The 27401-nt window shown below is 35.0% G+C and overlaps 1 protein-coding gene across 4 annotated transcripts; it reads right to left on the reverse strand.

Annotated features, from left to right (window-relative positions):
• Positions 1–26433, reverse strand: LOC121391060. 4 transcript variants are annotated; one of them, XM_041522815.1, is made up of 4 exons: positions 26345–26433; positions 6424–8147; positions 1215–1350; positions 1–361 (listed from the first exon to the last, which is right to left on the reverse strand). In XM_041522815.1, exons 1-3 carry the CDS (start codon positions 26399–26401, stop codon positions 1242–1244), a joined length of 1890 nt encoding a protein of 629 aa, XP_041378749.1. In that variant the 5' UTR covers positions 26402–26433; the 3' UTR covers positions 1–361; positions 1215–1241. The 4 variants fall into 4 exon arrangements, 3 of the variants coding, with proteins under 3 accessions (XP_041378749.1, XP_041378750.1, XP_041378751.1); XR_005960350.1 differs by lacking the exon at positions 1–361 and adding an exon at positions 5598–5752; XM_041522816.1 differs by lacking the exons at positions 1–361; positions 1215–1350 and adding an exon at positions 5597–5752.
• Positions 26434–27401: the final 968 nt, after the last annotated feature.

Genomic DNA, 27401 nt, shown 5'->3' on the forward strand with positions numbered 1-27401 from the left:
TTATAAGACTTATTTTATTAATGGGAAAATGACATTTCAGGGTATATTGGCAAACAAATGACGATGCTGTGCAACATAGCAGTGCCAAATCAAGCAGAATTGTCTTCGGTACTGGATGGAATAAATATTCCCAGGTTTTTAATCTTCAGTTTATGAATGACCAGATATCCAGGAAGCTAGTGCTTCACACTTTTGTAGAGTCAACCAACGTGGGCAAGAACTGAAAACCTCTCTACATTTCTGACTGGAATGTGTCACAAATAGCAGTCACAACACAGGATGGCCGGAAACATTCTTTGTTGTATTTTCCCAGATAACCCCAACACCATCACACAGCCTATAGGCAATGTATCTTTATTTTCTGAAAAGTACAAAAGAAGTTGTGGTTTTTAAAAATTATATTGTGTACTGTTATTGTAACATGTGAAGATATACATTCCATCATTTAGTCACATTCTAAAATAAAGTTGAATTACTAATCCAAAAACTACAAAAATATATACAGAAATAATATATATATATATAAGGATTGTCTGCTATTTCTTTTATGTTCATCAGGGTATGAACCAAAAAAAATCATCTGCAAACTGTATGAATCGGCGAAGTCGTTTTCACAAAAGTTTGCGGACTTTATTTTTTTGTTCATACCCAGATGAACGTAAAAGAAATAACAGACAATACTTATGATTAAATTTGAATCATACAGGCTAATAATAACACTAAAATGTCATACTTCATTTTTGAATAATTTTTTATCCATAAACAATAAGACAACTTGCCGATATAAAATAAAGTCATCAGATATGACATTTCCTCGAAAAATTTACAAACTCCCATTGCTACGTCTGGACCAATGGGATGATGTTACAATGTAATGAATGTAACAGAAATTTAATTTTATATATATATATATATATATATATATATATATATATATAGGCTATACATGTATATTATTTTTAACAATGTTATGTTTATTATATTTGAAGTGATTCTTTAATAAATTTAATATTAGTCTAGAAAATTTACAGAATTATGAAATCAAGAGGCAACAGTTTCAGTCGGTGACAGTTCCTAACAATCAATAAAAAAAGTTGCACAACTTGAACAATGTCATGATTGTATTTTGTCTACTGTCAGTTCCTGAAGCGTGAAATATTTATATACATGTATATATAATGAATAATGATTTTAAAAAGTTAAAATTAACGTACTAATTTCTTGGTTCATCCAGATTGATGTCATAATCTACTCGATAAGCCAGTCAATTTAGCACAATACTTTATAGCATCCATCATATGTTCTGGCAACATACATATACATTCACAGGCTGTATATCCACATTTATTCCTGGAAATTTAAATAGAAATTATAATTAAGTGTTAAATAACTGAGAGAAGAAATACAATTATATATAATTCAAGTTAATATATGACCCTTGTACACAAACTTTCCCTTACGGAAATAACCTATACAAACTTATAAGTGGAATATACTTTACTTATACGCCACTTATAAGTTACCTATATATTGGTATAAGTGAAGTATCAGTGTGTATAAGTATAAGTGAAAAAAATGGTTAATTGATACTTCACTGATTGATTGATTGAATGTTTGTTTAACGACACCCCAGCACAAAAATACACTTCACTGATACTCCACATATATTTCACCTATATCAGTGGTATAAGTGAACTGGAATTAGATATTTTTGTTGTTGTTTCTACAAGTGAAATATTAGTTTGGAGATGGTCCTTTTGCAAAGGAAATGATGTGTTCCAAATGAACGGGGAAAAAACTAAGTCCAAAACATTTTCATGGTTATTTTTTTTAAATTCATAACTTCTCACAGGATTTATCGAATTCATTGGGAACAGTGGCTAAACAACCAAACATACATGTAGCAGATTTAGATAGTATTTACGATAATTTTTTATATATATATATATATTGATACATATGGTTATATATGATTAAAACAGGATCATCTTGTAATTATCCCATACTACCTCCTCACTTTCAATAGACTCCCCCACCCCGACACACCTGTCATAATAAAGATCTGTAAAAAGTAGCTGATTGGGGGGGGGGGAGGGGGGAGGGGGGAAGGGGAGGTGATCCCCATCACAATGTTTATCAATCACAGTATGGATTTATTTTACGGGGTGGGGGGCTAAAAACGAAATATTACAGGGTAGGCTACCACTCACATCTCATACATATATATATATATATGTACATATACATATATTGCTGCTAAATAATAATATAATTATAATTTCAATTAAATAATAAAATAAATAATTTTAAAAAATAAAGTCAATAAAAATTGTTTTAAAACAATCATAATTATTGTTAATTTGTTATTATAATAATACAGACACACACATACATATGGCAGTTGCTGTCGGTGCTGTTCCAGCTAGCCATGCTGTATTCATGCTGTACGTCTCACACCCACCCACCACCACCTTCTTTTTTTTTACCAGATTGTGTGAAAATAGGCACAAAAACCAAATTAAAATGAATTGATATTACTATAACAGATTGTGCCCCCCCCCTTCCCACTCAGGTATCATTACTTTTGGTCTACTATTATTTATTAAGATTGATTTTGTTTAGTTTTTTTTAATCTGAATTTTCACACACAAAATAATAAAAATGTTAGTTTTTTTTGTTAAATCACAAGGAAGAAAAATAAAGTAAGCTGGTGTATCACTCCCATCCCTGGTCCTCACAAATCCATTTATAGAAACTACAATCCATAGGCAAGAATTTTTTTGATTTTTTTTGGGGGGGGGGGGGGGGGGGGGGGGGCGAATTCTTCGTGATGGGATCATCACAAAAAAAAAAACCCCAAAAACCCCACACCTTTAGGTAACGTTATCTATATTCGCTAGAAAAATATAACCTTTGGTATTCAATTTTTTTTTTTTTTAAATGGTGATGCCATACACACTCATCGCACCCCCCCCCTCCCACCACCACACCACCCTGCGTACGGACCTGTGTTATGTCATATACATAATCCGACTAGATCGGTCAGCGTAAGTCTGTTTTAAAATGTATTTGCAAACATAATTACTTTCATTTATAATATAATAAAGACAGTATAAAATTATGCATAACACTGGCTCTTGAATATGTTTAGTAAAATATTTACTCAGGAATCTGTACGTTTAAATTTTATTTATTTATAATTCAATTAATTGGAATCTGGATAATTACGTTGTGTTTTGTTATTACATTGTTTATTTCATTATATGCAGAGTAATCATTTATAATGCTTACTTAATAGACAGAAGGCCACAAAGGCGCTAGATTAGTACATAATTATGATAATAATAATAATAATTATTATTATTATTATTATAAGTCTGTGTCGTCTTAAAAGACGAATGAAGGTTAAAAGCGATAATATGATTGGTCGGTTCCTGAACAGTCATACCTTGGATTTGATTGGCTTAGAGATAACAACAGGAAAAAACGCACCATTTGCAGTTTGCCAAAATAAATTTAATAATAAATAATGACAAAACATTGTGTATTTTGCACTATGAATTGGATTTGAGATCATTTTGATTGAGCAGGAACAATCACAGTTTATTACCGAATACTTGGCTATGGCGGAAAATGAAGAACTTCGGTCAAGTTTCGGATGTCCTACTATTTTCGTCACGTTTGGAAGGGAAAAAAGGTAAACATGATTTTACTATTTTCTTACTTATTCTAGACACCTTTAATATGTAAGTTGACATCTTTAAATGTATTTGTTCTAATATTGTGTGATGTTTGATGACAATCGAACGAATGTAACGTGTTCTACATGATGCAACATTGGGTCATGACACAGAAAATTTCCAAAATGGCCGATCAAGACATATCTTTCGGGGGCAATTTAAATACACATAGATCACGTTGACATCATAAATAATACATTTAAATGCAAAATAAATATTTTAAGATGCCAAATTGATGCATTTGTTACAGAAAAAATGTTGTTATTTCACCAATGGGTACAGATTTTTACAACGATAGTAATGCTTTTTTGGGGCGATTTAGGTCACATGACCAGTTTCAAGTACTCTGATAGGGCAGCAGTCTTTGTTTACAAATTAATTTAGTTTTAAATTGATAATTAATTCTGACCCATAGTCTTCAGAGGAAGCTCTCTACATGTTTCAAAAGCAGCAAGTCATCTTTCATATGATCTTTCCTTGGACAGGACAGAACATACCACTGCCTTTGATAGATATTCACGTATACAGCAGTATCTCTCAAATATCAGTGAATCACTTGTATTTCACTAATTATACTTCACTTATACAGTGTTTTTTGTAAAATATCGGTGAATCACTTATATTTCACTTATACAGTAATGTTATGTAAATATCGGTGAATCACTTATACTTCACTTATATTTCACCTATACTTCACTTATACAGCAGTTTCTGTTAAATATTAGTGAATCGCTTATACTTCACTTATATTTCACCTATACTTCACTTATACAGCAGTTTCTGTTAAGTATTAGTGAATCGCTTATACTTCACTTATATTTCACCTATATTTCACTTACACAAGTTTCTGTTAAGTATTAGTGAATCGCTTATACTTCACTTATATTTCACCTATACTTCACTTATACAGCAGTTTCTGTTAAGTATTAGTGAATCGCTTATACTTCACTTATATTTCACCTATACTTCACTTACACAACAGTTTCTGTTAAATATTGGTGAATCACTTATACCTCACTTATATTTCACTTATACAGCAGTTTCTGTTACACTTATACTTCACTTATAAGTCACTTATATTTCACTTATAAGTCACTTATATATATCTAACACTTCTGTTAAATATAAGGGAATGACTTACACTTCACTTATATATATATATATAGTTAACACTTCACCTATATGTCACATATACTTTGTATAAGTGATACCTCATTTGCATACAAAATCCTAATCATTTACTTATAAGTCACTTATACTAGAAAAGTATTAACAACTTATACTTCACTTATAAGTGAAAAATATAAGTCATTTCGGTAAGGGTTAAGTTCCATTCTTACAACATCATTTACTAAAATAAAATGCCCATATACATGTATCAGGTTTAATAAACTTGGGCCCCAACTGTCAGCAGCACTGAAGCAACTGGAATTTTTTTTATGTTTTCAGCCGAAATATTAAGCTATTCATGTATAAAAATTGATTTTTAAAAATAAAATGTGTGTGTGTGTGGACAGTTAATGGGTTATTATGATACTAATAGATGGATGTTTAAAAACTAAAATACTAGTATATCGAAAAAGCCTGTAATAAATAGTGTTTCCACCCTTTCCCTTTTTTCATCATTAGTCCTTTTATATGTTTCCAAGATAAAACAAAACAATACAAAACCAAGTAGTGAATTCCATTACGACACCAGTAATTATTCCAAATTTACGACTGTATGAAATCTGATGTGAATACAGTAACTTTTGACGTTTGGGAATATTTAGACTTTTAAAAAGGTACTATAAAACACTAGCGATGGTAAAAACATATATAGTTTGTAAAACAAAACAAAGTGAAATTTTGTCTTACCAACTACTCAAGTCTTGAAGACGTTCGTTCTTGGCTTTTTCCAACTCATCAGATATGATCTTTACAGTCATAATCTCATATCTATCTCCGGATCATCACCATCATATTCAGGCTTGAACTGATACGGCAAGACGCCTTTGCTTTCTTCATCATTACTATAATTATTTACGTGAAGGAAAGTCCAAGAAACTGTCATAAAAGGAGCCATCTTCACTAACATCACTTCATTCCCCCTTTTTGTAAAAATCTCGAGTGGTTTAGAGTTCGCTGGAAATCTCTGAGATAACCCCTTTATGAGTGTCATAGGCTAAAAATACAGAGATATGAGAGGGGCGGGAACTAAAAAGCTTACTGTGGCCGGGATCCAGGGGCCGCTGAAGGGTCTTGAAAGAAAATTGTTGTTGGCAACCCCTGGAACTGCCAAAAATTGCATTCAATGCTAACGAATCTAAACTGGTTATAACTTATATACAAGGCACACATCATAAACTTGAAACCGTGAAAACATGGAAATGAACCTTGTGTGGTCAACAGTATTGAACATCATGTATTGGGTTTTTTTAGACAAAATTGAAAAGCACGTTGCCGCGTAGCTCTCACATCCCTAAAAATAACTCTGCTGGTATCGGACAAGTGTTTTTCATCCAGGCATTTCAGAAAAACTTTTTCTATTAAAAAACTGGTCATGTTTTTAAAAATTGACTATCGGATATATTAATGTAAACACTATTTCCTTTCATACATCTAATAGAAATGTGTCTTTACAGAGGCACTTTTAATTTTAACGACAAACAAACAATTTAAATTCGACAAAAAATAACCATACCATGTATCTTGAAATTCTGAAGATGTTCCAATAGTAGTGAGAGCAGTATTCTTTCCATCAGAGCTGACTGATAATCTTCTAATTAGATGTGGACCAAAGCTTTCTGGCAAGTCATTGCTATCAAACCAACTTTTAAAGCACAGGTTTTGCATCAACAGTTTCAATGGAATGTAATTAAGGAACTTATATGCTTCTTCTTTCAAATCAGTAACCAGTTTGTCTCTCTTTAAAACTGATGGTTTACTGAGCAGAAGATTCAGGTGTTTGTAAACATGTGGAAGGTCATCACATTTATCGTTGTGCCGGTTCTCATAGCAATGATGGTTGATTGCCGTTTCAAACCATTTCATCACCCACTTATACATCTTTTGATCAACTGCACTCCTCATTTGTTCAGAATCAAGTAATTTCAAATATAAAGTGTGTATATATTTATTTTCTGAGGCAACCATTACCCCATATATTTCTTCGCAAGATTCTTGTGATGTGAAAAGTATTTGAGAATCCATTAGCTTCAAGACTTGAGGGAAATCAGCAGAGTCAGATTTACGCAATCCTTTTACCATACTTATGACAGTTTTTGTAAGGATTTCTGACACTACAGACACAATGTCTTCATGACTTGAAGTTAGATCATTTACCAGTTTAAGCAATGCATCAAAATTCTTTTCCTTTGCTGACTTTTTACTTTGAGCTACAATTCGTGATCGGAGAAGATCCAGCAGTACCTGCTGGTTTGTGGGTGTATGCAAAACCATAGATTGGACTATGTCGATAGTGCTAGAAATTGGAGCATGTTGCAGAAATTTCTGAAGAAGAATTGAAGCATCTTTATCTCCAGCTTTTTCCTGTTCAAGAATCTTGTTACAAATCCATTCACACATTTTTAAATCACAAGAAAACTCCAACTGTCCTAAATTATCAAAATTACTCATTACAAAGGTAGATGATAACACAGGATAACAAAATTCTAACAAATGCACAATGAGGCTTGATTTGTTTGGAAATACAATTAAGCACAAATCTGAAACAATGTTTTCAAAACATTTTAGAGATCCTACAGGAAGTGCATTTTGTGGAAGTGTCTGCAAACCTTTAAGTATTGCTGTTGATGTTTGCTTTGAGATAGTTTTCACGTCATCCATTTTCTTTCTTCTAGAACCACTACACAACTGAGCACAAATATACCCAAAGAGAATGAATGTCTCCCTGTTGATATGTGACTGTTTTTCTGTTATGTATTGTTCCAAAGTACACAACAGTCTTCTGTTGTCCAACATCCTGGCATGTTCCATGTAATGTTTTGACAGTGAAATAAGATCATCTATTTCCATTATAATAATTTTTAAATTGTCTGCATTAACTACTGCAAGTTGATGCCTAAAATGTTGTACAAGACCCTTTTCAAAACTATCAATTCCTTTAATAATAAAAAAGTCACGAATCACTGGGGTAATCTTAACCTCTTTCCAGGAGTAATCTTGTAATATTTCGGTACTTGTTCTCCAGAAACCCAGTTTCAAAACCTTAAATTTACAACGGTATTCTAGGCAAGGAGTATCAGCAGGCACCAACACAAAACCACTGCGCCAGATTTCTTCAAAAAGATGACACAAAGTGGTGTTAGCAGAATATCCATTTGGAGATTTAAATTCAACACAAACATCTGAACAGATCATCTCTTTCAGCACAGGAATGTGCAGAATAATAGAACATGACAAAAGCTGAAATGAAACAAAGAAACATTATTATTAATACATGCAAAACATTAAAAAGAAAAAAAGAAGTATTTATTCACAGACCTTTTAGTCTAAATCCTAGATCATATTACATGATGTGACTAGAACCAACTGGGGTAGGTCATACATGTGGCTCGGTGGTACAAAAACAGAAAGAAAAGTGCTTGCCATATGCACAATCGGTCTTGAATCAATTCCCATTGGTGGACCCACTGGGATATTTCTTATTCCAGCTTGCACACCATAATTGGTGTAAAAAAGATCATGGTATGAATTATCCTGTCTGTGGGATGGTGTATATAAAAAATCCCCTGCTGCTTAATAGCTTCGGGTCAGCAAATTTCCTCTTTCATTATATGTGTGGTCCTTTTTTAAACATATGTCCGACACCATATAACTATAATTTTAAATGTGGTAAATGTGTCGTTAAATAAAACATTTCTTCGTTCTGTCAAGTTGAGATGTATATCACTGTGTTAACAAATCAATGTATTTGAATTACCTAATTGTAGCAGGCTAATACAATGCACAAACTCCAAATTCAACCATTTGTTTCTTCTTGTGCCAAGGCAGCTTTTGGTCAAGCAGTTTGAAATTTGTTTTTAAATTTGCTTCATTTTCCTATTTTGGGGGCCACCCTTGGGTCTCTGAGGGTCAGAATGACTGAATTCCTTGATTTGTTTCTCCATATGCCAAGGAAGCTTCTCACAAAATTTGGTTAGATTTGACTAAGTGATTTTGGAGAAGAAGTCACAGAAATAACAGTTTTGATGCATTTCTCCATACAACTATAGTAAACATCATCCCCACCCCAGTACAAATGGGAGACCCAACATTAATAATATTCTCAAATAAGATAAACCATCTGTAGACTTTTACATCTATAAAGAATATTTGGTTGTAGCATTTCCTGAAGCAGAGATGATTTTTTTTAATTGGCTTAATTTCCTCCTTTTAGCCCCACCCCTCAGGCCCCTAGGTGGGGGTAGTGATGTGCGGTTTTGAAATTTGGCTTCGGTTTCAATTTCGGTTTTCAGTTTTGGCAAAATGTAGAGTTTCAGTTTCGATTTTCAGTTTTTATTTACATTTTATTGAAATTTGGTTTGGCAATAAGAAAACTTTGCAAAGTTCAAAAAGAATAGTTTGTAGAACAATCAGGTTCCAGTCTTGTGGGTCTATTAAAAACATTTTTAAATACTAGTCAGCCTAGTTAGTAAATGTAACAAGAGTACTGGTGAGGTACATAATACATGATAGGAATTTGATGGAAAATCATAAATATTAATGAATATGTTACAGATATGATTCAATTTTAATTCTGTGAAATGTTTGCAATGGGATGGATAAATATTTTGTTTTGGACCAACTACTGATGATTGGAGAAGGTGTCATCTGATTAATGAAGTTATTGTTCTTTATTAGAATGGTCCTGCATGCATCTGTATGCAAGATCTGATCCAGACAAGGATTTAGGCCTACTGTTATGTGCAGTACGTAGACCGTGACCTAGTAATAGTATTCGACACATCCCAAGTTATTCCTACATGTGAGGTTTGATGGTCTTGTACGCATCTGTATGCAAGATATGGTCCAGATAAGGATTTACTGTTAAGTGCAGTACACTGTGAAAAGTAGGTCACAGTGACCTAGTAATAGTATGCAACACACCACCATCCCAAGTTCTTCCTACATGTGAGGTTTGATGGTCCTGTACATGCATCTATATGCAAGATATGGTCTGGAAATGGATTTAGTGTTATATGTGCAGTAGACCATGAAAAGTAGGTCACAGTGACCAAGTAATAGTACGCGACACACATGTGTTCGTTACATTTATTAAATTATAAAGTGTTTTTATTTTTCTTCTTATGTTCTCATTCCATTTACTACTTCATATGAGGTCACTTTAGGGGTTGTTGTCCTTGGGTTTTAGGATGTCGAATATATGGCTTCCTCCAGCTCTAACTGGCTGATCGGGTGTGCCGAGGGTGGATGTCTTAAAAAGTTGCTGTAGTTCGATACACATTTGCTGTGTCATGCCTGCTGCTCATGTTCATTTCAGAGGCAGTGTGATGTCTGTGTTGCTTGGTCTCCTGCCACGTGGGGAAATTTTATGGTGAGAAGGGTCCTTCTCAAGTACGATTTGCTGGTGGTCTACAAGTCAGTGCCAGTGTCCAAGAGCGTGCAGACGAGTGGTAGGCACAAGGGCACCTCCTCATCTGTCGGCCAAGGTCATGGCAATCCCGTTAAACTGAAGGTGTCTACCAGGTTGGAGTCAGCTCCGGCAGTGAATGTGGTTTCGTCTCCGTCAGTGCAGCTGCAACAGTGGTGCCCATCGAGGGGTGGGGTGGGGGGGGGGGGGTGGGGCGCTGTCATGTCGGTCATGGCTGTACCTCTCAGTTCCGATTCCCATCGTAGCGAAGAAAGCTGGGTTGCCGATCCCTCGGTGGAGAATACTGGCAGCTCGAGGGCACCATCGGTTTCACGACGCCATTCTGCCTACCAGGCTTCTGGTGGAGGATTGGTTGCAGTGCCATTAGATTTGGGACTGCTTTGGTCAGGGTGCCAATTGGCACTGTTTCGGTCAAGAAGCCGTTTGGCACTGTTTCAGATATGGTGCCTGTTAGTACCAGCAACTTTTTCTCTCCAGTGAGGGTGAAGTCATTGGGGTTTGTCAAAGGTGTTGAAAGAGGTTCGTATGTGTATGCAGGGCTCAAAACCCGTCAAAAAATATGGTGGCCCCAAAAAAATGTCTGAGCCACTAAAATTTCATTTCCAGTGAGCCGAAATTTGCTTTATGTAGCCCAAACATGATAGCAGTAATACCAACATACATGATACTGAAATGAAAAATTAACCTGTTTCCTGTCATTCACGTGTATAATCGTCCTGCACTTAACATTGTTTTCATTTTAACAAAATTTCTACAAGAACTGACATTTTTGTCAAAAACAATGAAGAATCTTAAAATGACATATCCAAATGTTTGCTAAATTGTTGTTGTACATCTTATGTTTTTTAGAAAATAGAAATGACCCGCCCAAAGGCGCATGCTATTGTTTGTTATTGTTTCTTGTTAACGGTTTCTTTTATTTGTATAAATTTGTCATAATATGTTATAATATATGAACTATATTATGACAATTGCATTAAAATAAAATAAGTATCACTTTTTATGTCTAAAAAAGGTACAAACACAATCAAATAGTTGTAAGTTCAGTTATCAAAAAGCGCCATTTCCCTATTTCTATTTATAAAAAAACAGGTCATGTGAAAGCACATTTCCCACCAGTACAATTTGATAGTAGTCATACACACAGTGGCATAGCCAGTGGGGTGGGGCAGGGGGTCATGCTCCCCCTCCCATCCCGGGAAATTTTTACCTTTTCGCTTATTAATAACATTAAAAAAGGTTCCTGTGTCATATCCCACCACTCAATATCAGTTTGCTCCCCCCCCCCCCCCCCCCTCCAAATACAAAATCCTGCCTACGTCACTGCATACACATTGCTCGCATGTGCTGCTAACCATTTGCATTAAAAATTACAATGGGATTTCTTATAATATAGCAGACGATATTCTAGCTATGTTTGCTTGGTCAGTTATGTCGACTATGCATGTGATCGAATACGTACATTCGTCATTGTTTTGTTGTGTTGTGTTGTTTGTTTTCTTTTGTGACTTTTTCTCCCAGTTTTTCCATTTTGTTTTTCAATATTACATTCACTCTGGTATTAATCACACTGAGTGAACGTATACATTTTCTTCCTCTTTTTTTTTTTAATGAACTTGGGATGGGCAATGTTAAGGACAATATAATTGTGTGGTTATGGTATAAATAGAAAGAATTATTGTATATTTGGGAGAGCTATTATTTTTCATCAAGGTGCTCTCGTATTTCTCATGGTGTTAAGACCGGGGTTTTCCAGGTAGATTCCTGAGGTTGGGAATGAATGAATGTTTAACGATACCCCAGCACGAAAAATACATCGGCTATTGGGTGTCAAACTATGGTAATGGCAATAACAATGTGATGATAAACATCAATATAAAAATTCAACAGTTAAATAAAACACAGTGTAAAGAACTGTGAAAAAATACAACTATCACAGATAGATTAAATAAAAATTTAGAGTAAAAGTCAGTATCTCGTAAAAATTGCAATAAAAGTTCTGGACGGAATCGAGATGATTCCATCACATTTCTTTGTCCAAATATATCTTTTCGAGTTTTTGACAAATGCTTACACTCTACCAAAATGTGGCACACTGTCAGCGTACACTGACACTAGTGCACACACTGAGGTGGAGGATCTTTCTTCAAGATAAATTCCCTCCTGCACTGTCTATAGGAGGATTGCCACTCTCGCAAGACTGGCTTGATAGCATGAAGCTTGTTCGCAGCCGCACCGCCCCAATCATGTTGCCAAGTAAAAAAAATATATTGGTTGATACTATGTTTAAAATCAGTATACGGTACACAAATCCTGGCATGAGGCAAATCTAAAGCAGACTTGGCAGCTGAATCTGCCTTTTCATTACCCCTGATGCCAACATGGCTGGGGACCCAACAAAATACAACATCTTTATTGACAATAGATAAAAAGACGCACTTTCGTATCACCATCCCATGTTTCGTAAAGCTTGAAGACACAAAAGTCAATCTGTAAAAATAATAAATTTGGATACACTAGAATCCTTTATTTCTTCCAAGGCTTTAATGACTGCCCATCAGCACTAAAAATTGATGCCGTGTTAGGCAGTCTCATGGAAAGTAGTGTATCTGATGGAAAAACTGTAGCACAAGCCACAGCATTCCCATCCTGTGATCCATCTGTATAAACAGGAATGCAATCACGGTATCTGTCTTGAATTTCCATGAAAAACTGTTTATACACAACAGCATCTGTACGATTTTTCTTCAGATACACAAGATCAAACACAATTTTAGGTGGTGTAATACACCAAGGTGGTAAAACAAAATATGAAGGAGTTTCCAAAGTGTCAGTTAAATCAATGTTGGAAAGCAACAAAAAACGCTGAATGCGAAGACTAAATGTATGAATAGCATTTGACCTTGCATCAAACTTCATATATTTGTTATCAAATACTGCATCATATGTAGGATGTATAGGTAATGATTTAATCTTGGTAGCATACTGCAGAGAAAGCTTTGCATGTCTAGCACAAGGTGGACTCCTGAAATTGGACTCCTGTGGTTGGACTCCTGTGGGTGGTTGGACTCCTGAGATTGGAATCGGGAGGTGTGAAACAGATTGGTGTGGTGTGAATCCGAGATGGTGTGGATTCCGTGATAAAGAACTGTTGATTTAAACTCCCGTTGTAAATCCATTGATGGATGAGTGGGGTGAATGGCATGAATGATGAATGACTATGGTTTTCATGTAAATTTATTGTATTAAATATATAATTTTTTCATTTTTGTTGAGTTATCTTTTCCATTTAGTATGTGACACGTATATAAGCAGTGAATGTTTTGGAATTATTTTTGTATGATAGATGACCATTTTAGACAAAGAGTAACGGTGAGGTACATGATACACCCATCAGGAGTTTGATTGAAAACCATTGATATTAATGAATATGTTATGGGTATGATTCAATTCTAATTATGTAAAATGTTTGCAATGGGATGGATGAACAGTTTGTTTTGGACCAACTACTGATGATACTGTGCATTTAAACTGTAATGTTTTCAGAACTACCAGACCATTTCCAACCAAATGTATTTGGCAGTTTCTCCTACCCATGGAAAAACAAAATCATGAATTTTGTCATTTTAATCCTCCTAGAAATATGGGTTCCCCGCACTCCATGTTTTTGGAAGTGCATGTTGGTCACAAATTTACTCAGGTGACCGTTGGATCCATTTTGTATGATGTATAAGTGTTCAACACTGGATGCATTCTATGTATACATATTCTTGTTGTTGTTCTTCTTTGTTTCTTTGGGTTTAAAACAAATAATAAGTGAATGGACATTTTAAATAAATATTTTTTCTTTACAATTGTGACCATGTAAAGTAATTTTCACCTTGAGAAATGAAGCACTATTGCAAGTATCTTGTGTTGCAATAAATTATTGAAATGCATAAAATCCATTTTACTATTTCTAGTATTCTAATATCAGTGTCCAGATTTTCTGCCACAGGGTATGAAGGGTAAAATTATGTAAACTAAAATCTTGGGAATTAATGGATACATTTTAATAATTTTTAGAACGATTATAGCAAGAGAGCTGGACCCATATTCACAAAATATCGTAAGCCTAGTTTTACACGTAAACGTAAATCTACGACTGAAGAGCTATTCACGAAACAACGAAAACGTAAGTTACGTGTAAAGTTGGACGTAAATATAAGAGTGCCTCAGGTTGCAACTAACGCTGCACGTAAGTTGTGTACATATAATAAATCAAGCACGATCGCCGTTATTTACTATTATTTACGGAAACTAGCAGTATTTCCAATAAATGAAGCAGTTTGCGATGGCGAACGCCCACGGATTGAACATATTTTTGTTCGTGATCAAACGGATGTTTTCGACTCGGCCAATTTCTCCTGAGTTATCTTTTCCTTTTTAAGAAATGTCCTCAAGTTCGTACCAAAACGCGGATCCCCACCAATACCAAAATGCCATGGGTCACTGTTCGCAATGTTATTGTTAGCAGACAACAAACAAAATTGCGTTTTGCGCATTTGTTATTTACCCGGTAGCCATCGTTTTTTTAATGTGTTTTTATTAATTACTCCAGTGAGAATGTTAAATCGTAGATTTACGTCCAACTAAGTTACGTTTACATTTACGACCATCTTTGAGAATAAGGTGCTTCTTGCACGTAAACGTAAATCTACGGCACACGTAAGTGCTAGTCGTAGACGTAAATTTACACTTGTTTGTGAATATGGGACCTGCTGTTTAAAACTTGTTAGTACATGAAATGCAGTTTCCAATTTCAAAAGATTCCAAACCCATAACCACTTGTGACCTGTTTTGTTGTTATTAAGTACCCTTAAATTATTGATTACTGGTGTCCTTTACTTTTGACCTAGTGACCCAAAAGTTGTTTGCACACAGCAAATAATTTTCCAGTTTTACATAGCTTACCATGGTAACCAATAGGTTACATTGGTTACCATATGGTAACAGTTTTGAACTGGGTACCATGGCAACATATAATTTTGAACTGGTTACCATGGTAACAAAATTAATAATTTTCAACTATCTTTTTTACAGGCATAGTACAATTATGTCACTATACACTGTTTTTTTCTCAGTCCTTGAAAATTACTTTTTTCCCCCCTAGAAATTTGTTTTGTGTTTTGCATTGATTACACATGTACTATGGTAACAGAATTCACAATTTTCACCTTTCTATTGTAAACAGCTAGGAGCTTATTGTTACGTCATTATACAGTGATTTATATTCATTTGAAACATTTCATATGTGAAATGTTTCATCTGTTTGCATTGGTTACCATGGTAACAGAATTAATAAGTTTCATTTGAAAATGACAGAAAGTGAAAGGCCATATACTTTTTTTTAAATCATGTGTCATTTGACAAACATATATAAAGTAATAGAGAAAGTATAAATATTTTTTGTGTCTTAGGTAATGTTGGACATGTCCACAATTTACAAAAATGTGTGGATGGCAATATATGCATTTGATACTATTTAAAAAAAAAAAAATTGGCTGTCTACTTAATTGTTTTTTTTTCAAATTGAATAGTATGGTTATATTACGTAGATTTATATTCTTTGTATATGTGTGTGTAATTTCATGTTGAAATGTCAACTTATTTTCATAATATTACTAGAAATGTATAATAGTTAATGTTGGACATTACCATGTTCATAATTTACAAAAAAAGCGTTGATGACAGAATGTGCATTTAAACCAATTTTTCAGAAGAAAAAAAAATGGCTGTTTACTTAATTTTTTTCTTTAAAGGAAACATATCACGTGACCTATATTTGGCACCAACCATGTACAATTAATTATAAATTGAATCACCTAAAAAAAAAAAAAAAAATTAAATTAATTACTTAAAATATCTCTGTAAAAAACCCTCAGATACGAGCTCTTAGCGGAAATTGCCGATCTTTAATGAGCAGGGCAATCACGAGGTCCGTGACGTCAGAGACGCATCGCTTGATCTGAAGCCTTACACTTAAAAGCATTAGTCCGTACCACTCATAAAGAATCTAAGACTTGCACAGAGTGTTCGTTCGCAAAAGTTTTGCCGTATCAATTTGAGCTGTTAGTAAATGAAGAAAGACACACATTTACTTACAACAGTGATACTTAAGAAAAAACGGATAGCGAGTCGGAGGGTGGAGAAACCGATGGTGCCAGACCAGACCGGTCGACCAATTTACAGCCCGGAGCCCGAAAGTAACCCGGAGACAAAACCAAAACCCAGATGCTAATGCCGAGATGTATACTGTTCATATTTAGCATAAAGATACACCTCGGTATGATGTATTTAAATATGTAAAAAATATAAATGTAGGACAATTTTATTTTTAGAAAATATCGCATTTTTTATGTTCGGGCTGTACATAATGAAATCTGTATGCACAGTGTAAACAAACGCTCTAATTTATGACAAGGCGCTTCATTTTCATTAACCTGACTTGTAAAACAACATAAATGACTTAAGCTAGACTATAATCGACTTTTTAACTAAATATATTTCAATTTGCATCAATAGAATGAAATGGGGTTATAGTATTTTTCTCTCTTTAAAAAAAAGCAGCATATTATTAGGCCTATTGGTAGGGTGCGTTAGAGTAAAAACGACCACTCACGATACCTAAGTGATAATTTTCTTTTCTTTGGTACTATGTAATTGGTCAGTTTTGTAATTTTAGATGGGAAAGTCTACTTAATCAAGGGTTTTACAGCATTATTTACAGTAATGAAGCAGGGCGGCTGATAATGTCCATTAACATTGTACTATAGTCGCGACAGGTTACGCCACAATACCCTGTGATCTTAAAAAAACTGGCACGTATTTTGTACGTATGTCTAGACCGTGGTAATCACATACCTGGTCGAAACCCTGCAATATACACCTGCCAATCAGGAATCACATGTGCAGGCCACGGAAAGAAAGGACCAATTAACTAAAACAACACTCCGATTCTCAAGTCAGCCCGTGGATGAAACATACTAGTTATTTCGACACCGACAGTAGTGGTTTATTTTGTATTAAACTTCGTGTTACTTTGGGGCTTCGGGCGATGAGGAACGTTTTTGTGACGTACTCCGCCCGAAGATTACAAACATTATTTAAAATTATTTTTGTTTTCTACACCTTTTTTTTAAAAACATATTTAAATACATCGTACTGAGATGTATCCTCATGACAAATCCCATGTTTGTATATGCCATATTTAATTACTTATTGACATTTTCTTCTTCGGACGGTGAATACAGATTTTGTTATGTAGGCCTACAGCCCTAACATGAAAAATCTTTTTTTTCCAAAAAAAAACAATCTACATTATTGTTTTAACATATATAAATACATCATGCTGAGGTGTATCTTTGTGCCAAATATGTACAATGTACACCTCGGCATTCGCAACCGAGTACTGTTTTTGTCTCCGGGCTGTAAATAGGCTGACACCAAAGTACTATGCGGTGTTGGTGTCCAATCTTTTCTTTTGCGATAAAATATAGTCTTTCTTTGGATACAATCCTTTGGAAACCATAAAAAAAACAATCCCGATCATTTGAACTGTTTATTTTTACACTCAAAGGCCGCGCAGTACGGCACTGTTGGACTGAAAAGATCGTAAGCCCCTTACTCCATATATAAACAGTTAACAACAATGGAAGAGTACAGCGGCTCTGACGTCACTTCCCTTTTTTTCCGAACGCTCACGAATAAATATGCATAAATCGTACTTTGATACTGATTAGCTTAATTTCTTCATTTTAAGTTAACTACACGTATTTTATTGTTATAAACTTATTTGTATATTATTTTTATATCATTTTGCTTTTAAAATGAGCTATAATATGGTCTTGTGACATGTTTCCTTTAAATCCAACTGTAATTTTTAATTAAAGTTTTCATAATTATTAACAAAAACATGGTATATTGAAATTTGCAGCTGACTACAACATTTCATCATTATGTAGGTAGATATTCTTAGTATGTGTGTATGTAATTTCATGTTAAAATGTCAACTGATTTTAATAATATTACTAGAAATGTATAATAGTTAATGTTGGACATATGTTCATAATTTACAAAAAAAGTGTTGATGACAGTATATAATATGTGCATAACACCCTATTTTTCTGAAACAATTTGACCGTCTACTTAATTTTTTCTTCAAGTCAAGCACTTTAGTTAATAATTCACAGCATTATACACTTAAATTAAAAGAAAAATAGTAGTTTTTAATGAAAGTTTACTTAATTATTAATGAAAACATTGCATATTGAAATTTGCAGCTGTTGCCATGGTAACAATTAAAATAATTGTCTACAAAATGCTATCATTACATAGGTATATTATTATGGTACATATGAGTGTAATTTCATGTTAAAATGTCCACAGATTTTAATATTATTACTAGAAATGCAGAACAGGTGAAAATTCTTTAAATTTGGCAAAAAGAATGTGGCAGGATAAGGGTTAAAAGAAAACACTTGATGTTATACTTTAGATTGCAATACAATTATTTTCGATAAACGTGTCTGTGTCATTTAGGAAACGCAGACTACATGGAAGAGCAGCTACCTAGGCAACAAATCACATGACTGAATTTACAGCTGCAATCAATCAGTGACCAGACTTTACTTGGGGTGGGTGGGGTGGGTGGGGTGTTCAGTGTTGCTAATTAAAAGTTAAAAATTACAACGGCATGGGAAAAAATGTACTTCTTTTTTTCATCTGAAGTTGGCATTGTTTTAGCAAAAATTATGTTTATCAATGTTTAAAACACAGAATTAAGACATTAACAATATCTCCCTTTCATGAGGCTTCGTGACAGCACATAGAATGAGAACTCAAATTTTTGTCATTGTGGTAAATCCTCGTTGCCTATGACAGAATAAATAAATCGTCCAATAAAACGAAAATTAACCAACGGTGAAAAAAGCCTCATATGCAAGTTAAAATTCCTTACAATAATTTGGCAATGGAAATTTGGTGGGTGCACATTTTTCCATTGAAAAGTTTTCTTAAATTAGATAATAAATATATTGGTATCAATAGAAATTAGAACAGCCCTACATTACTTAGTGCGGGTGTTCATGGCAAGCATTTTCGTAGTCTATGCAACGGTATTGTAATATGCAAACATTTTTCAAAATTTAATGGCTGACCAAAACAGCAAAAATGCTTGTTTTACCATCTGTACTGATAATCAAGATAATTGTATGCTTGATTTTTATGTATAATTATTTACTTATTTTGTAAATTTTTACAAATTGTCTGAAAGTAATAACTTTTTGTTTACATAATCAATGCAAAATTGAATGGCGTGACTAATCTTGCAGGGGTAGCTGATGTATAAAACAAAATAATATACAACCAACTGGGCTACAGACTTGTTCACATGTAAGCGAAGTGAAGTGTACATGTGTTCAATATACCGTATATCGCTGTGCATTAGCCAACTCTGTGGATAAGCTGACCCCTTAGTTTGCCCCTCAATATACAATACAAAATGGTATGATGTATAAGCCGACTCAACTTTTACGTAGTTGAAACGGGAAAAAATATAGATATATCCGATCAAAATAATATCGGTCTCGTGCAACAGTTCATTGCGGGAATTTGTTTTGGTGAACTGATCAAAGTACAATGTACAAAAACTATTTTAATAAAGATTTTAAGATAGCTAAAAAAAATATAAAGGTTTATTAAAAAAATCCCTTACTGTGCAATAACTTTGTTCTGTTCTTTTATTTCTCGATTATGCAATCGCATAGACATTACTAGCTTATAAATATAGTTTCACTTTACTACATAGGTGTTAATATTATTTAACACCCACGATAGATAATTGCAGTGATGAACACTACCTCTTCCGTTCTTTTTATATCTCTAACAAAACATAGTTTCTAATAATTTATTAGGAATTGCAGAATCAACAATGATGGTAAGTAAAAATAATTAGTTCTGACCAATTAAATCTGCAATTGGGGACAAAATATCAGTGGTCATGAAAAGACTTGATGACCATTCAGAGTACGTGACACATTTGGCGCCAAATACAGGTACTACTTGTCAGTGGTTTTTGCTGAAAATTGTCGACAATAAAAATGAAATGAATTTGATTTAATATCTCAAATAAAATATAAATACAAATGGACACTGGTATGGAACTTAATAGAGGCTGTTAAAAATACTGGTTAAATAACGCAACAGTAAGGTTTTGAAGCCTAGATTATTTTGTTGTATTTTCTTCGACATTTTTTTGGGTGGTATTTAGAAGCTTAAAAAGTCGGCTAATACACAGCGATATATGATACGTATTTTAAGAAATAGATAGAAACTAAGTGGGGGTAAGGATCTCCTTATCCTAAAAGAACCCAACTTCATTTGCGCTAGATAGAATTGAGAAAAAAAAGGGAATTTCGTTGGCATGTTTGCTTTTTCTTTTACTTGTTACAGTGTGGTTAAAAACATTCAACCCAGCAGAGGACATCATGATCATAATTTTACTCCGAAAATGGAAACTATTCAATTCAACAGGCACCAAATCAACTGGCCAATCAAAACCCCCAATTAAAACGAGATTAAAAAAAGAGAAATCGGAACACCTCGAAGCAGATGACAAAAACTAAGACGGCATTCAGGAATTTTCGGATTTGATCGCATGTTCCGAATGATTACAAAGTAGATCAGGAAGTCTTTGTTTTATCAAGACTACACTTGACTACATCCTGTCTACAACTTCAATGTTTATAATATAAATGTATGTTGGCAAATTACAGTAAGCCGATACGTTCAAGTTTTGCGAACCATGAGCAAGATGTTAATGTGGAATAAATATATGCAATACAATAAGTAATAGTGGCTTATATGTTATAGAAAGAAGATTGCACAAATAAAATTATTTGGGCAACTAACGCCATTATTTTTTAATATTTAAATTCCCCAAACGGGACTTTGGTCATGTTTGGCGACCTGGCCACAGGCCTTTTGGAGCCCTGGTACAAATTTCTGGAAGGACCAGTTCATCCGTCGCCGCCAGTCCCATTGTTTGCTTCGGCAGGGATATGGGAGACTGTGGCTTTCTTAGGTGCTCCTGTACCTACCCCGATGGTCAATCCTGACCTGTACGATTGGCTTTTGGTTGACCTCAGGGGCTAATGATGCTCTTTTTGAGTTTCGTGGCTTGGTTGAGAGAATCACTTAAAGGGATGCTTAAGCAAGGCTTTTGGGATGGTTAGGCATATTCAACGATACATAATGTACATTATTGCTTAATATCAACAAGTATAATCGTATAGTTAATTAATAAAACAGTTAAATGTGACAGCTATTATACATAACAGGCGCAGCCATTTTGTACCATCCCAGTGAATACGCCCTCTGGCGAGCTGTTGGTTACGTAATACCTAAGGCCCCCTTTACACACACGAAGATCGTTGGGTGACCATTGAAAGATCAAAAATTGGCCCGATCTCTTAACGATCTCTTAAAGCCTCGAACAAGTCGTTGAGAGATTGTTGAGATTTCATTGAGATCATTGAGAAATTGTTGAGAGTTTGTTGAGAGATCGCTTCCCTTGGAGATCGTTGAGAGATTGTTTTGGACCAAGTCAAAACTTTGAGGAGACCGTGGTGACCGTGGAGATCACTGGAAGATCATTGAGAGGTCATTGAGAGATCTGGCAATTTTTTCATATCTCAATGATCTCTCAATTCAAAGACTAATTCCTGACATAACGTGTTATGTCAGGAATTAGTCTTTGAACTGAAGAAACAAAACATACCTGATTTTTGCGGATGCGTCGCAATGTTCTGTAATAATATCCATCCCAGTAAGCCAACACCAAGTATATATTTTTCAATACAAAATAAACCACCATTGTCAAAGTGTTGAAATAACTGTTTTATGTTTTGTACATAAATTAACTCACATACTGAAATAGTAATCGGAGTGTTTTCTTGGTTAATTGGTCTTTTCTTTCTGTGGCCTGTACCTGTGGTTCCTGATTGGTAGGTGTATATGTAGACGGTCCCCAGACACTGTGTCTAGACACACTAAAAAGACGTGCCTCTTTTATTACATTATTATTGTGTAATAACCGCGCTGACACCCCTCAAATCATAATGGAAATTATCAGCCGTCGTGCTTTATTACTGTAAGTAATTCTGTAGAAGCCTTGATTAAGTAGACTTTCCCATCTAAAATCACAAAACTGACCAATTACGTAGTCCCAAAGAAAAGAAAACTATCATTTGGGTATCGTGAGTGGTCGTTTTTGCTCGAACGTACCCTACCAATAGGCCTAATAATATGTATTTTTTTCTTTGGATTTTTTAAAAGAGTAAAATACTGTAACTCCATTTCGTTCTATTGATGCAAATTGAAAAATATTTAGTTAAATAGTTTATTATACTATGAAGTCATTTATGTTGTTTTACAAGTCAGGTTGATGATAGCGAAGTGCCTTGTTGTAAATTAGAACGTTTGTTTACACTGTGCATAGAGGCGTTGGACGGAGCTGACGTCACTTCGCCCCAAGCCATACCACTGGATGTCACGAAAACAAACAAAATGGCTGCCCCCAGTTAGCAGGAATAATCAAGTTTTTTTTTAACTCTAAAACTGCATGTTTTTCATTTCTTAAAGTGTCAGTATGTGTTGGTCGTCGGGGTATGCATCTTTCCAACACATCAGGCTCATATTTGAGTTGATCCACCCTTTAAGTTGGGGTTGATTACTCAGGCGCCACCTTTGGTGGCAGCACTGCCAGTCCCTCTATTGCCTGGTTTTCTTGAGAGGCCTGGGGTGAACTAATTTGTGTATTTGGGTGCGCCGCATCATCCTACCCAGTCTGGGTTGTTTCTTTTGGGGTCGACGCATGGCATGACATTTGAGAGGCAAGTGTCTTCTTCGGAAGATGAGTCCCTCCCCCCCACCCCACCCCCCATCCCCGAGTCGGTTTTCGGTTTGGGGGAGGGGTCGGCACTGAGTCAGTGATAGAGAAGGTCCCCACTTTGGCAGGTGTTTTGCCAGAGGAGGGATATGATTACCAGGCGGTCTTCAGTTTCATATGCAGTCAAGTCCGACTGGTGTGTCTGAGGAGGCTGTTCTCTCCTACCGGGGTGATTCGTTTGGAAGGAAGGAAGGAAATATTTTATTTAACAATGCACTCAACACATTTTATTTACGGTTATATGGTATCGGACATATAGTTAAGGACCACACAGATATTAAGAGAGGAAACCCGCTGTAGCCACTTTATGGGCGACTCTTTTTTTTTTCTTTTCTTTTTTTATCCCACTTTCCTTTCTCTCCTTTGAATTCCATCTCATTTCTTCCTGATCTGGCAACACCTCCTATCTTTCAACTTCTTTCGCTGTCCACCTCCACATCCCAGTCCTTGTGTCTCAAACCATGACAAGTGCTTGTTTCTTGTGGCTATCTGTGCCACACACCTGCCATTCCCCATCAGCTTTTAGCTGTGGGCTTAGTCTGACCACTTCGGGGAGTGTTCAGTAGTTACCTCTGGCATTGTTAAGAGGCACTTGTAACCACCTACTATTCACCCCTACTACTATGGACTACTCTTTTCAATTAGCAGCAAGGGTTCTTTTATATGCACCATCCCACAGACAGGATAGCACGACATACGAGTCGTGGTGTACTGGCTGGAACAAAAAATACCGATGGAGCTTTTCGTTTGGAAACAGACACTTGGCGACGGAAGCTCCACAGCAAGATTTCGGCTTACCGTTAGCACACAAGGCGCACAAATCCCTTATGGAAATCGGTGCATTGATCGCGGGTAGAGAACATATTTTGGATGCTGTGGTTTGGAGTTCCCGGCAGCTTCAGCCGACTCAGCCAAAGTTATAAATACCTGATGAAGTTCACGAAAAACAGGCAACAGGCTGTCCAACGTCACCTATCATTCGAATCCAGTCTTGTCACTTGTCTAAACCGTCTAGTACAGCAGATATCAATACCACTGACTTCACATCTTTTACTTGGTTATCATCCTGTTACCAATATCCTAGGGAGTGGCAGTCCTACTAAGGATGAGCACCTGATAGTGGATCATGGAAGCAATCACGACTTTGCATCCTTTAGACTGCCTTGTGCATAGATGCCATTTTGATCAGGGAATACGGTTTTGTTGTCCAGATTAACTTATGTAAATGAATTTGTTAAAATATTCCCGTTTTATTATTTTGTGTCTACACATTTTAAAAATAAATTTATTATTTTTGTGGTGTTTGCCCTACATGTATTTTGTTGACTGCAGCAATGGTTATAATCAAGTGAATTGAGAATCAAAGCTGACCAAACTATAGTCAAACCTGTCCTAGCGGCCACCTGTAATCAATGGTCACCTTCCTTAAGCGGCCACTTTTTTCCCTCCCAAATGATTTATAATGTAAATGCACCTGTAATAAGCAAGCACCTGTCATACACAGCCAGTGGCCACCTAAATCAGACTCCAAATTGCTAAAATGCCTGTTTTAAGTGGCCACATTAAATGTTTACTGTTATATAAAAGGGATATTTTAACAACAACGATAAGGTGCAGCAAATAACCGATCTTCACACCTTCAGGAAAAGTAGTACCCTTTTAGTCCTGACATATCAACTGTGTATCGATTAAGAAAGTATGACTTGGAATACATGTACATCTAATTGTCTCTGGGCAAGCTACGCTTGACATATGTAAATTCACTTACTATGACAATAAGAGGTAGGAATTAAACGTGCAGTGTCTGGAATATTTTTATTATTTAAGCATTTAGAACAGAAAATCCCATTACGTTTGGTGCATATAAGACGCCGCACTCCGAATTGGTTTCATTACACTGGCTTTTCTAAGTTAAAAATAAACCTGGGCTAAAAATAGTATGGTTCGGCTATTGTTGCATTACAAAAACTGAGCGGATTCTAGCAGCCAATTCCTAGCAGCCAATTACGCTAGCAGCCAATTTCAGCAGACACTCATGGCGACATTCTAAACACCGGACTCATACGCCTTTCGATTGTTACCTGTATTTCACACACTTTTAAACACACTGTTATGCTAATTTTTATTATTCACTACAACTTAAGAATTTTAAAGAGTATCTTTATATAAAAACAACACAAAAACAAAATAACAACCAAGACTGATTTTCACAGTCTTATTGTTACTAATATCCATATAAATACAACTTAACCGTTTTATTAAACACTTTTATAATATCTGAAGTATCACTTTAAAAATCCATCTGTACTACGGTAATCTAGGATGTCCAACTAGTTTCGTATAGCCCACACCACACATTATAAAAGGTGTATGAGTCCGGTGTTCAAAACATCGCCATGCGTGTCTGCTGAAATTGGCTGCTAGCGTAATTAGCTGCTAGGAAGTGGCTGCTAGAATCCGCTCGGTATTACAAAATGGCGAGAATTGTTCTAACTGACTAGTAAGCATTTGACGATATGTGTTAATGACGACAACTCGCCAGTGAATTAAAAGTGCAGTTATGCTTGTATTTGAACTTGATTTATAGTCAACTCTGAAGCACACATCCGTCAATTAGCAGTACAGATGGTAAAACATGTTTTAAAGACTCTATATGTGACAACCTGTAATTAGCAGCCACCTGTCTTAAGCGGTCACTTTTATCTACTCCCTTGTATGGCCACTTAAGACAGATTTCACTGTACATCAGTTGAATGCCATAGGACTGGTGTCTTGGGGTAAAGTTATGATCAGGTTGTTCTTAACTACTGACATTGTGTGTGTGTGCATGTGCTTGTTTGCAAAAAAAAAAAAAATGTAAAAAAAAAAAATAATGTAACAGAATCATTACATAAGGGGGACCCGGGAGTGGTTTTAGTGTTCTAATGTAGAGAAAATAAGTTGCTGTTCTTTGGTGGTAAATTCTTAAGTTCGAGAACTGTAAAATATATTAACTACAAAATACTGTTCCATTGTATATACCTGTTCTGCACTTTGTGAATTTGTTGAATCAGCATTTGCATCCTGATCCAACGTCATGTCTTTAGATGTATCTTTGTCCTGAAAGTCACTCTCTGTTGACATCGGTGTCTTTTGTTCTGTCTTTTCAACACCAGGAAGCTTCTGAATTATAAATAATATTAAAAGGTCACCAAATTTTAAAGATACAAGACTACTTACAAATAACCAAATATGAATTTAGTAAAAACATTTGTAAATTAATAAGTATTATGGTCATTTTTTAACTAAAGTCTATATAACATACTTTATTTTTAATGCTTCAATTTCATGATTTGAATGTTTTATACAAAATAATAATCACCATGTTCATGGAATTTAAATAAATGTATGCAAATGGTCCAATTTATTTCAATAACAGCTTATTTTTTTCATGAACATTCTGATGTTTGGAAACAAACATGTATATATGTTCATTGTAAAGTTTAAACAAGATCAAGGCCTGTTGGCATAGACACCTCCACTATTTGCGTAATTTTTTCAATTTTTAAAGATTAACTATGTTAAAATAAGTCGACAAATACAGTTTATTAAATTTATTGACTTATTGTCATTATTAGATGATTCAACATAACATTTAAATATTGGAGATGAAAATGACTGGAAAAATACAATTCAGAAAAGCGTGGAGAATTCTGAAAAATAAGACTTAAACATTAACAGGCCTCGAATTTGGCAAATACGAGGGCAAGGCCACTTGGCCTAGACTGACAGAGATTTTTTGGAAGGCATTATGGTAATTTGGTGAAAGTTAATTCAAATATTTTGAAATATCTGTTAGTTTGTAGACACTAATCCAGAGTGGAGCTGGTCAACTCACCCCAAAACCAACTTTCTTCTACCAACTCATCCCACATTGTTTAGTCAACTCGCCCCCAAAATGTTACCAACTTGACCCCATGGTTGGTCAACTCGCTCCAGATGCACTTTAGTTTGTCCAAAGTATATATATTAGATTTGATGGAACTGCAATATATTTCATGCCCAAACATACACTGAGTTCAAAGATGTAAATTGTCAC

This window comes from Gigantopelta aegis, unplaced genomic scaffold, assembly GCF_016097555.1.
Source record: "Gigantopelta aegis isolate Gae_Host unplaced genomic scaffold, Gae_host_genome ctg1361_pilon_pilon:::debris, whole genome shotgun sequence".
NCBI classification, from domain to species: Eukaryota; Metazoa; Mollusca; class Gastropoda; order Neomphalida; family Peltospiridae; genus Gigantopelta; species Gigantopelta aegis.

Coding starts and splice junctions, on each gene's coding strand:
- LOC121391060 (XM_041522815.1), bottom strand. CDS start 26,401: ATGACGTTGGATCAGGATGCAAATGCTGATTCAACAAATTCACAAAGT. Junction 8,148..26,344: donor ATTCACAAAGTGCAGAACAG/GTATATACAATG, acceptor GTTTCATTTCAG/CTTTTGTCATGTTCTATTAT. Junction 1,351..6,423: donor TCAGAATTTCAAGATACATG/GTATGGTTATTT, acceptor TTAAATTTCCAG/GAATAAATGTGGATATACAG.